At 43.9% G+C, this 12,792-nt stretch overlaps 1 protein-coding gene across 7 annotated transcripts in view; it reads right to left on the minus strand.

Moving 5' to 3' along the window:
• C8H10orf90 (chromosome 8 C10orf90 homolog) overlaps nt 1–12,792 on the minus strand; it is a 256,566-nt gene that overhangs the window by 49,357 nt on the left and 194,417 nt on the right. For 6 of the 7 annotated variants that reach the window (XM_055093466.2, XM_055093465.2, XM_055093473.1 and 3 more), the window contains one exon: nt 797–1,087. The exons of the other annotated variant lie outside the window; for it this stretch is intronic. In XM_055093466.2, the coding sequence (XP_054949441.1) occupies nt 797–1,087 (291 nt within the window). The remainder of the gene's footprint in view (nt 1–796; nt 1,088–12,792) is intronic. 7 annotated transcript variants of the gene reach the window in all.

Below are 12,792 nucleotides of genomic sequence, written 5' to 3' on the forward strand. Positions count from 1 at the left end.
AATGAGAAGCTAGGGATTAACTTGTGTTCCAAGTGAAATTACTTTTATAATTGCCATAACCAATTTAAATTTTACAACCCAAGCTGATATCTTTCTTTCTGTCCTTTTCCATAGTTCTTTGAGAACATCTTTAGAATGATAGGAAATGTACATTTTTCCTGCTGACATAACCGGGCGCCACAGGACATTTTTCCAATGTGTTCTTGTGTCCTTTCTATAACATTCTTTGTCGCACCGTTTAGTAGTGGTCAGCAACTTGATCCCCAGAGAAATAATGACTGTGTTCTAATTCTTGGTTTCTTCCTCTGTGGGAGGCTGAGTTTGGGACCTACCTTTTGGGCACGTGAGTTCCAGTGTCTCATGCTTGTTAAGCACTGGGGACCTGTGGAAGCCCCGTGCCTTAGTCATTATATCCCTGCTAGTTAGTCACAGGGCCACAGTCAACCCAGAGGACCTGCTGCCTTCAGAGCAGCCACACACACCTGCATCTCCAACCTTCCTTAGCTGAGCCTGAGAATCTGCTGTGCACCTGGGTGTGGTCTTCTCTCAGCCTCAAGGGAGTACTGGCCTTGCCCACAGTGGTCTTGAAAATCCCTGACCCACATAGGGCTGCCTCCTGGGTGCTTGGGAGCTTCTTACTTGGCAACCATTTGTCCCCTCTCTGCTCTCCCAGTTGGAGAAGGGGAGGTTTCATCAGGTGAACGGTGACAGTATGCACGAGGTCCAGGTAGGCAATCAACAAATTTTTATCGAATGTCAAGACCAAATGATGTCACCCACCACCCTCGCTCCTTACCTTTGGGGAACTTGCTTTCTATCTGAACACCATTGTCTTCCTGCGGAGATGCACATACATCTTGTAAGGGGCAAAGAAACCCAGGAAAAAGGATTCTGGGTTTCAGGAAGCTTTGATGTCGTCTCTCTGTGGGCTCAGAAAGGTCTCTAGACAGACAGTCATCGCTTGGAGAGCTATCCCCAATGGGAAGGAAATGTCTAGTGGGCTTCTGTTCCACTGGAGGAGCAGACACAGTCATACATACTTCTCCTTGTTGCCTCTTGCTGCTTCCAGAAAATACTTTTGTGTGTACTAAAAATAAAACGAGAGTTGTGCTCAAAATCTCTTATGAATCCAATCTAATGTACTGACTTCTACCGCACGTGGTGCTTTTCTCAGGACAGACTTGGGGGGGAGTACAGCACTGCAAGTTCAGTTAGGAGTGTCATCTGTATACAGTGCTGTCTTGGATTGGGCTTGAAAGAGACTGTGCTTGGTGGTGTCCTTAGGAACTCATATTACATTATCTGCAGTGAGCAATAGAGTGAGTTAGCACCTTGATTCTGGGGCCAGAGTACTTGAGTTCAAATCCCACCTCTGCTACATTTAAACTTTCCAGCCTCACCTATAAAATTGAGGTAAGGCAATAATATAATGGACTAGTATTAAATTATTTATTATTATATTATTTAGGTTTCTGTAATCAGTTTATTTCTATAACAAATTATATCTTTTATATAATTTATATGATTATATTGTATATAACAACATATCTATATTATTATATAAATCTCAAATATGAAAATTGAGGTAATGTTATCATGAAATAGTAATTTATGTAGAGTGGTTAGCACAGTACCTGATGCACAGTCAGCTTGAATAAATGTTTATTATGATTACTATTGCAGAAGCATTGGTGCCGAGTTACGTACTATGGCGAATACAGAGATAGGAAACAATTTATCGGGTCAAGGTGCATAGCTCTAATAAAGCAGTGGGTTTAAAGACGTGTACAACATGTCACTTGTTTCCATGTTGTACTATCAAAAGCCTGGGAACCACCCTATGTCCATCGATAGGGGGCTAATTAAATAAATTATGGTACATTCATGCTCTGCAACGGTTAAAAAGAATGAGGCAGATGCACTTGTGTGGATGTGGGTTAATCTGTAAGATACATTATCTAATGAACAAAGCAAAATGCAGGACAGTGTGCTTCCCCAGTAAATGCTTTTAGACTCAGAAATCTCTCAAAGGACAGAGAAGATGCGGGAGACTGTGTTGTCTCAGGAGAGGGCAATGTAACACTAGGAATTGGGAGTGGAAGACAGGCTTTCTTTTCACCATCCATTTTGTACTCTTCGATTTTTTTAAACCTCTTTTATTTTGGAATGCCCTATACGTTTTTTAAAGAGCTACTCTTTTTAAGTAAGGGAGGGACTGCACCACGTTTTCAACCCCCCATGCTGATGCCACCCAAGAGAAATGGCTCCACCATTGCTGCCAGTGGGAATGCGTCCTAGCCTTCCTGTGTGTTGGGACAGAAAAAAACACATTGGGAATCCCTGGAATAACAAAAGTTATAAGAATATTCTTGCTTGGGAGGCCGAGGCAGGTGGATCACGAGGTCAGGAGATCGAGACCATCCTGGCTAACACGGTGAAATCCCGTCTCTACTAAAAACACACACACACACAAACACACACACACACACAAACACACACACACACACACACACAAAAGAATATTCTTGCTGTATTTTCTCAAATGTCTTATATATAAAAAGGAATTGAGCTCATGACTACCAACCTCTCTCATCAATTTCTCAGAAGTCTGCAATTTGTTCCACGCCCTCTGTCCTGGAGTCCCCACTGCTCCAGCCAGTAGAAGCAGGCTGTGTGGGGTGGGGCCAGGCTGTGTAGTACAGAGGGAAGAGCAAAAAGTCTGGGTCTAGAGGGCCCCCAAAGCACCTTCCTGGACATGGGATTCAGCACAGGTGAGGCCACCTGAGAGCCATCAATTTTCTTATTCACCAAGAGGGGAAGAAACCCAGCTTTCCACGTTCTTATGCACAAATAAACAAAATGTAGGTCCAAAGTGCCTGCAGGCCCCAGTGTTGGATACATAGAAAGTACCAAAAAGAAAGAAACTGTTATCAGCCTTTGTCATTTGGAGACGTTTGACTACCTATTATAAAGTTGGCTTTGCTAAATTGTACAGAAAATATGTTTCCAAACTTTTATTTCAAAACATTGGTTCTGTTTGAGTACAAAATATTACAGACAGGAAAAGTCTGACAATAGTCATACATCACTTTCTTTTATTAAAGCTCTCTGACAGAATCAAAAGCCAAATTAGTTATCAGTGATGCAGTCTCAATCTGCCAGGTGATATGGATCCATCCTGGAGTATGATTTTTTAAATTAACGTATTTATTTATAGATTTACAGAGATCAACTGGCCAATATTTTAATCTATCTATCATCTATCTATCTATCTCTGGTTTATTGTAAATTTTTATGTGAATGAGCTTGTGTAAGTCAGATGTTCAGGCTGTGACTTGGAAGAGTTAAAGCAACTCAGAGAAAATAGAAGGTGGTTAGTGTACTGGAGAAAAGAAATATGCAGCCAAAGAAGGACTTTTCTGACTACTGATTGATCAGGTCTCATTTCACGCATTCTGAAACGTACAATCGTCAGCTGTGCAGTCACCCTCAGGTGGGCCCTCCCAGGACAAGGCGGCATGTGTGCTCTTCTCCTCCCATGCACTCCACGTGCGAGTGGGACCGAGTGGGCTGAGAGTTCTCGGTTCATGCCCAACATGCTAAACTGCATCACCCCACTGAGAACCCACAGTCACTGCAGGATCTGGCCATCTCGAGAGCAGCCTGCCAATGAAGCCACTTATCCCGGGCATTTCCATTCACTGGACGGGCGCTTAAAGCCCCCGTCCTGAGTCTGACACATGGAGAGGGCTAGGCCATCATGAATGTCCTTTAAATAGAAACATTCCCCATATCCCCTTTTCCCAAATTGGTTGACATGCCATAGCACAATAATCTCACAAACTTGATTATCCCAGAATTAAGCTATGCAGCAGGAAGTGAAAAAAACCAACCAAAATATTCTGCCCAACAGTTGTAAATTCCTTCTGTTATTGCAAAATCCATTATATTTACAATGTAAAGATATTAAACAGAGCACCCACAAAGTTACCTCCTAGATTAAGAAGTGGAATATTTCCTGGGCTTCAGACACCTGAGTTACTCTTGGATGGCACCCACCCATATTCTACGAGACAGGACCACTCACCTCAACTGTGGGTTACTCCACATTTTTTTTGTCTCTTAATTTTCCCACCTATGTAGGTACCCTTAACCAATATGTTTTTATATCAAAATTCTGACTAGCAAGCACAAAGCTAGCTTTTTTTTTTTTTTTGACAGAGTCTCGTTCTGTCACCAGGTTGGAGTGGCACAATCTTGGCTCACTGCAACCTCTGCCTTCCGGGTTCAAGCAATTCTCCTGCCTCAGCCTCCTGAGTAGCTGGGATTACAGGTGCCCACCACCACGCCCAGCTAATTTTTGTATTTTTAGTGGAGACGAGGTTTTACCATGTTGGCCAGGATGGTCTTGATCTTTTGACCCCGTGATCTGCCCGCCTTGGCCTCCTAAAGTGCTAGGATTACAGGCGTGAGCTGCTGCGCCTGGCCAAAAGCTAGCTATTTTAAGGTAAGGACATCATTGTATCTGTTAGATAAAAGCTTCCAGAGGAGGCTTCAGCAGGTTGGCTGGGCCATAGCTTTCCTGTGAGTTTATGGGAGCTGATTCTGGGGAAGAAAGTAGCAAGAGATGAATGAGTCCTGGACACCAGGGACTGATCACGGTTGGCATCAGGCAGGGCTGGCATGTGTCCGGGCATGCTGGCAGGCAGGAGTAGCATCAGGGGAGTGGGCTGGTCTGGATTTTCTGTTCCTGACCTCACCATGTTCAACTGCAGGCCTTAGGGATAAGTTGAAGCAGGACATTCTGCAGTGAAATGTGAGCCCTGTGGAAACCCATGCAGGGCAGGGACTGGGGGTGGCGGAATTTCAAGGACCTCAATGACACGTCATCAAGAACAGTCGAGAAGAGGCATGCATCTGGGCTAGGTGGGGACACCGCCAGCCCATGCAGGTCCTTAGGACAATATGAGAAAAAGATGGGTCTCTTTCAAGGCATTTTACCTCCATTGGCTAGAAAATGTCACCATAAGCCAATCTGATAGACAAAGATATTTTATTATCTCTCCAAATATTGTACAAATCTTCGATGTTCTTATATGAGCCCCTGTTGAGCCAGTGGCTCCCTACATGCACACAGTCTCATAACTGTGGCAATTTTGGCACAGTAGAAAATCAGAAAGCATGAGTGGTTGCTAAGGAGAGAAACCAGTACAACAGCAAGACTGTCAGTCACATCTCAAAGGAAGAGTAAGAAAACTATGAAAAGCAGACACACAAGCCGGGAGGGTACAGCTGCCCAGGGAATTTTAATAGCCAAGGTAGGTAAATGACATACAGAACTCACATTAGAATCATTTATATCCAGATTAGTTTAAATTGTGTTAAAGGCATTCTGGTATTGAAGATGAAACTTAGCTCTTTAGAACATTCATTCACTCAGGAAGGGAAAGATTGTCTCTGAGGTTTTGGGTCACAGCTCTGTGTAGCCTCCTGCCCTCTTAAAACAGACTTCAACCAACCACTCAACCAAAAAGACCTCTCTGAACAAAGCAGGCCTCCCTGAGTGTAAACCACACATTTCCTCCACATGCTGATGTTCTGGGCGGTGACGTTTTCTCCCCGCAGAATCTGGGCCATCTTACAACCAACTGTGTCTTAAGAGTTCCAGTAACCCAAGCTTGTGTCATTGTCTCTGGGCCATCAACATAAACATCAATTTCTCAACTCAACTGCAGGGTGGCCCTCAGCATCTCCTAAAAGCCCTAATGCTCTTTGCCATGAACCTAAACAGCCCCAGACTGCCTTCTGCCCTCAACGCATTTGCAAAGCTCTCGGGTCTGCATTTTATATGTAGTGTCTCACCTCTTCCTCTCACCTGGGTTCTCTTCCAGCAAGCTCTATAACTACAGCATCTAACTGGAAACCAGTTAAGAGAGATTGGCAAGCTTGGGTGTCTGTTGAACACCCACTCTGCATGGGCGCCTGCAGGTGAGTTGAGGACTCTCCTTTGCTGTCTCCTTTCGGCAAGCGAGAGGCTGCTGCAGAGGGGAAGGAAGGTGTTCTTCTGCATGCAATAAATACGTTGCATGCTGTGGAGGCAGGGAAGGCATTCTTCTGCATGTTGTGTCCTGCAGTGGAGGGAAAGGCATTCTTCTGCAGGATGCATGCTGCAGAGAAGGAGGGAAGGTGTTCTTCTGCATGTTGCATACTGCAGGGGGGAAGGCACTCTTCTGCGTGTTGTGTCCTGCAGTGGAGGGAAAGGCATTTTTCTGCAGGTTCCATGCTGTAGAGAAGGAGGGAAGGTGTTCTTCTGCATGTTGCATACTGCAGGGGGGAAGGCACTCTTCTGCATGTTGTGTCCTGCAGTGGAGGAAAAGGCATTCTTCTGTAGGTTGCATGCTGCAGAGGGAGAGAAGGCATTTTTCTGCATGTTGCATGCTGCAGAGGAGGAGGGAAGGCATTCTTCTGCATGTTGTGTCCTGCAGTGGAGGAAAAGGCATTCTTCTGTAGGTTGCATGCTGCAGAGGGAGAGAAGGCATTTTTCTGCATGTTGCATGCTGCAGAGGAGGAGGGAAGGCATTCTTCTGCATGATGCATGCTAATCCATGGACATGAAGGCCATGAAAGAGGAAGGAAGAGGCAGTAACAATGGGTACTCCAATCGCACAGCTTTTCAAGCAAGTGTTGTTTGCTTTATTCTTTTCCTTTCAAAGGAGAGAGAAAACTCAAAACCACCTCCAATTACAATATGTGGAAGATGAAATAAAAGAAAGTCAAGTTAATTTGTGGCCTTTTAAAAAACAAGAGGTTGAGCATGGTGTCTCACACATGTAATCCCAGCATGTTGGGAGGCTGAGGCTGGAGGATTGCTTGAGTGCAGGAGTTCAAGCCCAGCCTGGGCAATATAGTAAGACCCTAACTCTACTAAAAATTAAAAAACAAACAAACAAACAAACTAGCCAAGCATGGTGGTATGTGCCTGTGGTCCAAGCTACTCTAGAGGCTGAGATGGGAGGATCACTTGAGCCCAGTAGTTCGAGGCTGCAGTGAGCCATGATGGCACCACTTCACTCCAGCCTGGGTGACAGAACGAGACTCTGTCTCAAAAAAAAAAAAATACAGAAAGGAAGAAAGAAAAAGGAAGAAGAAAAAGAAAAGAAAGAGAGAGAAGAAAAGAAAAGAAAACAGAACAGAACAAGCCTATTAGATGGACAAGACTGGTAGATATTTTCTCTGCTTTTTTTTCTGGTTAAGGCTTCAACTTTTGTCTGCAGGTTAAAACTGTATTTCCTCACGTGGTATTGGGTCTCCATTTGGTATCTCTGTATTTCACCGCATCCAGATTCTGTTTAAAATCAACCGATAATTGTTTCAGCACATTTCTGTTCAATTTCTGTGTAGTGGCATTGCAGCCCAGGAAGGGAGTCAAAAAAGGTAGGAGGAGGCGGATAGCAAATGGGATGAACAGCTCCCGGCAGAGAGGATGGAAGCAGTGAGCTGCGTTACCCACAAAGATGATCCACAGCAAAAGCAAAGCTGGAGCTGGCGCCACTGGGAAAAGGAAGGAGAGAGAAGGAATGGGAATGCCAAGGAGGACAGCCAACCTGAAAATCAACCCGCAGGGATGAAGGGGCAACAGTGGGGCTGGAGGAAGCAGACATGGAGGGGGCCTTTCCTCGCCAGAAAACCAGACTTCCTACAAATGCCTTTCTAGACAGTAAGCAGATTTCTTCTGCTATAAACGTCAACCATTAGAACCTTTTCTCCCTAAAGCAGCAGACCTCAGGGGCAGAGGGGCTGATGACCAAGAAATCAGACTGACTTGTAAACTGTGGTAGTGATATGTGAGAAAAGCCTTCCTTCTTCTGGGAGCTTGGGCAGATGGTCAGGAAGGGAGAACCATAGTTAAGATGTCAATAGGGTGTTAGGATACTATTATGCAAATTCAGTGATCAGAAGCACCCTGTGTATTCAGAGAAAAAGGAAAAAATCCCAGTATATTCAATGTTATTGTTCTAGTGTCAAGTTTCAAGGTACCATGTGGGCAATTGTGCAGGCAACTCTCATTTGACGTAAAGACTCACATGTAGTTGCTGCAAAGTAGGAATATATATATCTACCCACACAAAGAATATCTAGAAAGGACTGGATAACTAGCCAGTTCTAGTTATTCATTATTATTCTGTTATTAGCTAGTTATGATTATTCCAATAATGTCATAAACCTAGAGATTTTCAGGTTGATGAACAGAAGTCTTAAAAGGTAACAAAACTATTTGGAAGGCAGAAATAAAACACACACACACACACACACGTGCACACACTCATGCCCGTTTCCTAATAACAAGATTACTTCGACTACATTGCGAACATGATCAACAGAAACAAGTTTCAATTAATTATTAGATCACATCTTTCTACCTTCCTTTCAGGAAGTAGAGTCCCAGAATATCAGTTACCCTACAGTCCTTTATCCCCAAAGCATGGCTCAGATTCTGGAAGCACACAGAAACATAACTTTAAGCTTTTCTTAAAACTTACTGCTAAAGTTTCCCAAAGTGACCCTTTGAAGTAATAATTATTTTCATTAAGACACTTCCATTTAAAAAATCTTTTTCTAAAGTATAAAAGCAATAAATGATCACTGTAAAGAAAACCTGACCTATAGAAAAGTATTAAAAATTAAAATACTGACAATCTGACACTCCCCAAAATGCTCACGGTATTTGTCTCTGGGAGCTACGACATATTTCTAGTACATTAATATATGAGCTTTTTCCTTCATTTCTTTCATTTCCACTTTGGATACAGCTTGTAACTCAAGTGGGTCACCCTCTCTCATACTCATACCCACTGACACATAACAGCACAGGTTCATCGAGACATGCCTGTTGGGGAGTGGAGTTGGGTGGTGGGCTCCTTGCTGTTGATGGTTCTCCTTTCCTGGCACCTGGCAATTTCAGCAGGCTTTCATGTCTCCTCCCATTCTTGCTTTCCTGGGTACTCTGACAATTACCGAGCAGGCAATGCTGCATGTTAAAAATTGGAAGAAAAAAAAAATCAAGGTAATCTTCCAGGCGTTGAAGGGAACAGCATAGAGGAATGTTGACCAAGGTCCCCACAGAGTGAAATGTCTGCTCAGGACCAGATGGTCACCCCAGAATTACTGGGCATGTATGTGCACGCATGCATGCATGTGTGTGTGTGTCTGTGTGTGCGCATGTGCATGAGTGAAGAAGGGAGGTGGCTTCCATGTCAGACTTTTAACCTACTACCCTCATCTGAGGGTACTGAGCCTTTAGCATTCCAGGGAAGGAGGAAACAAAGTTTTTTTGTGGGTTTCTCCTGCTCCCTCAAATAAATTTTTTGACTTCTCTTCAATTTAACTATTTATTGAGTAACTACTATGTGCCAGGAAATGTTATAGGGCACTTGGGATGCAACAGTGAAAAAACAAAATTCCTGCCCTCATGCCTCCTACATCCAATAGCCATCATCTCCACACCAGCCCCACATTCCTACAACCACAGCTGCTTCACCTCTGAGCTTGTAGATTAAAGGCTCCTACTCTCTGACTACATCCACTAACTCTTCCAGCTCACAGAATGCTACTCCGTTCATGCCTTTTACTCAGAATCACTGAGCCCTCAAGTCCCCACCACCTCTGTTGTCAGGCACAGCTGGTTGCCTAACCAATATCCATTTTTGGTGTTTTGTTTTAAGTTAGAAAACCCCCATTTTGTTCAAGATGGCAATGGTCCTAGCTAAAAACATTTTGGCATCGTAGGCCACTGCTCTGGCCAGTGAGATATAAGTAGAAAAAGTCCTTTGGGAGAACTGAACAGGTCTTGAGAGGAGATGGTCCACACAGTATTTAGTGTGGATGTGGATGTGAAGGCTGGAGTCCTGGCAACTACTTTATGAACATAATAATGAGAGCCACACCTAAAGGAAATAGAAAGGAAGGAGTCAGGTTCCAAAGCCATACCCTCCCCCAGGCTGCCCACCTCTGGATTTTTTTTTTTTTTTTTTTTTTTACAATAGATACGCCCTTACATTTTTAAGCCACTGCTTTTTAGTATCTAGTTACTCAGAGTTAAACACAAGTTCTAATTGATCTATCAATGTATAAGAGTAGACAGATGCGTGGTAGCATAGAGCACAATCACATGGCATGTTTGTTAAAACTTAGACTGCTGGGCCCACTCTGGGGTTTCCAATTTAGTATATCAGAAGTGAGCCCCAGAAATGTTCATTTCTGAGTTCCCAAGTGATGCTAATGCTACTGCTCCAGGAACCATACTTTGAGACCCACACGGTTAGGTTTCATTGCAGTGAAGAAACAAAGAACAAAAGCAAGCAGATTTTGGTGGCACAGTGACTTGCTACTAAAAATGTGGTACACCAACCAGTAGCATTGACCATGCCCAGGAACTTGCTAGACACACAGAATCTGAGACCTCACCTCAGAGCCACTGAATCCGAATCTGCATTGTAACCAGTTCCCAAGTGGTTCACATGCATGTCCACGTCTGAGGAGCAGGACCTGTTACATGGCCTGTGCAAGCCCGGGGGTCTCTGCCCATCACGGTCATTCAGGAAGGTCAAGGAGGCTCCATCTGCCTCCATGACCACGGGTGCTGAAAGGAGTGGATGGAATGGATCATCGCGCTGGCCCATCAAGTCTCCACTCTAGACGAGTCACCTCACTCAGGATTACATCAACCATTAATGTCAGGGTGGTGGGTGTGCAATCCCATCAGGTTCCCAGAAAGAGAACAAGAATAAGAACAAACAATTTAAGGACTCCTACAGTCAGCCTGGCTTTCTTCTTTCCTGTCCTTCAACTACTCTCAGAAAAAGGACTACAGAAATTTAAAATAGTGTAAGTACAAATGTATCTGCTAGAACAAAAACACAAACCTTCTTAAATACCAAAACAAATAAACAGATGTAAATGCATATATAGCAAAGAATACATATCTTGGAAAGAAATATCACAAGTATGAAAAATAAAAATAATTATTAAATTATGATAATGTTGACACCAAACATCGGTCGTATCAATAAATGTGAATGGACTTATCTTTTAAAAGAAAAAGATTTTCAATGTGGCTTGTAAAACAAGGGAACTTTGGCAACGCCTGACAAAGCCACATCTGAACGTAACTTGCAATTCAGCCATTCCCCTGTGAGGATTCCACTCTGATGGGGCTTACAAGATGGCCTGCAGGCCTCCCCCAACATCATCGGCTCATTTGCTTTGTCCTCTGTCAGCAAGTAAGCCAAGGGCAAGCCTCAGAGATCTAAGGATGAGGGGTGAGGCCAGTGGGGAATAATGGCCCTTCCATAGAAGGAATGGACATCATTTTGATTTGCATTTGGGCAGACCAGGTGGGATCCTTCAGATAATCAATTCCGACTCCAGCACTGAGCAGTGAATGTCACCTGTGCTGAGCAGTCCAAATCACCAAACAAATATATCCAACATGTGGGAGCTGGCTGAGAGAGCCCTGGAGAATCTTTGAGCTAATGAGCCTGGTCAAAGGGACGTGGAGAGAACTATTTTGAAAGCCAAAAGGCAGCAAGCCACAAAACATCTTGAATGAGACTAAAACTTGCAGGCAGTCTAGGGAGGGCCCCAGCTAGATCAGTGAGTGAGGGCTCATGGATACTAAATTAAGGCCTTAATCATCCCTCAACTATCTTCATGCTTAGGCTTAAGCCCCAGGATGGTCCACACACAAGCAGATCTTGATGTTCCTAATCTTGACTTTCCTACATTTTAGAATATCCCCCTACAACAACTTGCATGCATTGATTTTGAATATTGGCACATCGACTCACCACAGCCTCCTGCTCAGGACGCCGCCTTCATCATTAGCATGGCCGTCATTCTTGTTTGGACAGCTGTTTCCTGGCAATAATTTGAACATATACTACATTTTCCCCTCTTTATAAAAATGAGTAGCAAATGGGCATATGAGTATGCTTGGCAAAACTTAATAACTATAATTAAGTTGAAGATGGAGATCATTAGGTGCTGGAAGAAGCAAATCTTTAACCTTAATTCATGGTCATGGGACTAAAGCCAGAAAGGGGTTGATTTCATGCTGAGTTGTGAAGGAAATGAACAAAATTGAAGAGTTAATTTGAAATGTGAAATATATATGACCAAACAGTAGGCCTAAGGAGGAGTCACAAAATCAGAGGTTTTATATTACTGTTGAGAGCTCTGATCACAGAATCCCCTTTCTAATATGTTTTTTTGATATGTATTCAACGTCCAAACGTGTTTTCAGGACACCGACTGTAAGGGATCCATGGTTTTGGTGCTTTGTGGGCTGGGGCCAGGAGGCAGGCAGGCTTACTTCGCACAAAATACCTCCACTTCCTGCCTCTCCCGGTCAGGTCAGTCCTGTTCCTCCCTCCAGCCCCGTCAGACCCTCACTTCCATTACAAGATCTGGAAACCCCATTTTGGGAAGATATAAATATCTTAGAGGATTCCATGTCAGGAAAGGAAGTGAATTCCAAGGCTGCAGGATTCCCGTGGAAAAGGCCCCGAGTTCCACTTCTCAGCGCTCCTGGGGCCGCTGGAAGCGCTTCCTAGCCTGGCTGACATCATCTCTCTGGTTTTCTCAGACACTTTTTGCAAACCTCAATCACATCAACCCAAACTCAGCTGGAAACACGTGGCCCTGTGTGCATCTCCTTCTAAGAATACTGCGCCCTTTGAAGAACTATTTTTGACAATCAGAATTGGAGACAGTCCCTAGGGCCTCTGAAGAGAA

The sequence above is a fragment of the Pan paniscus genome, chromosome 8, assembly GCF_029289425.2.
Source record: "Pan paniscus chromosome 8, NHGRI_mPanPan1-v2.0_pri, whole genome shotgun sequence".
Classification (NCBI taxonomy): domain Eukaryota; kingdom Metazoa; phylum Chordata; class Mammalia; order Primates; family Hominidae; genus Pan; species Pan paniscus.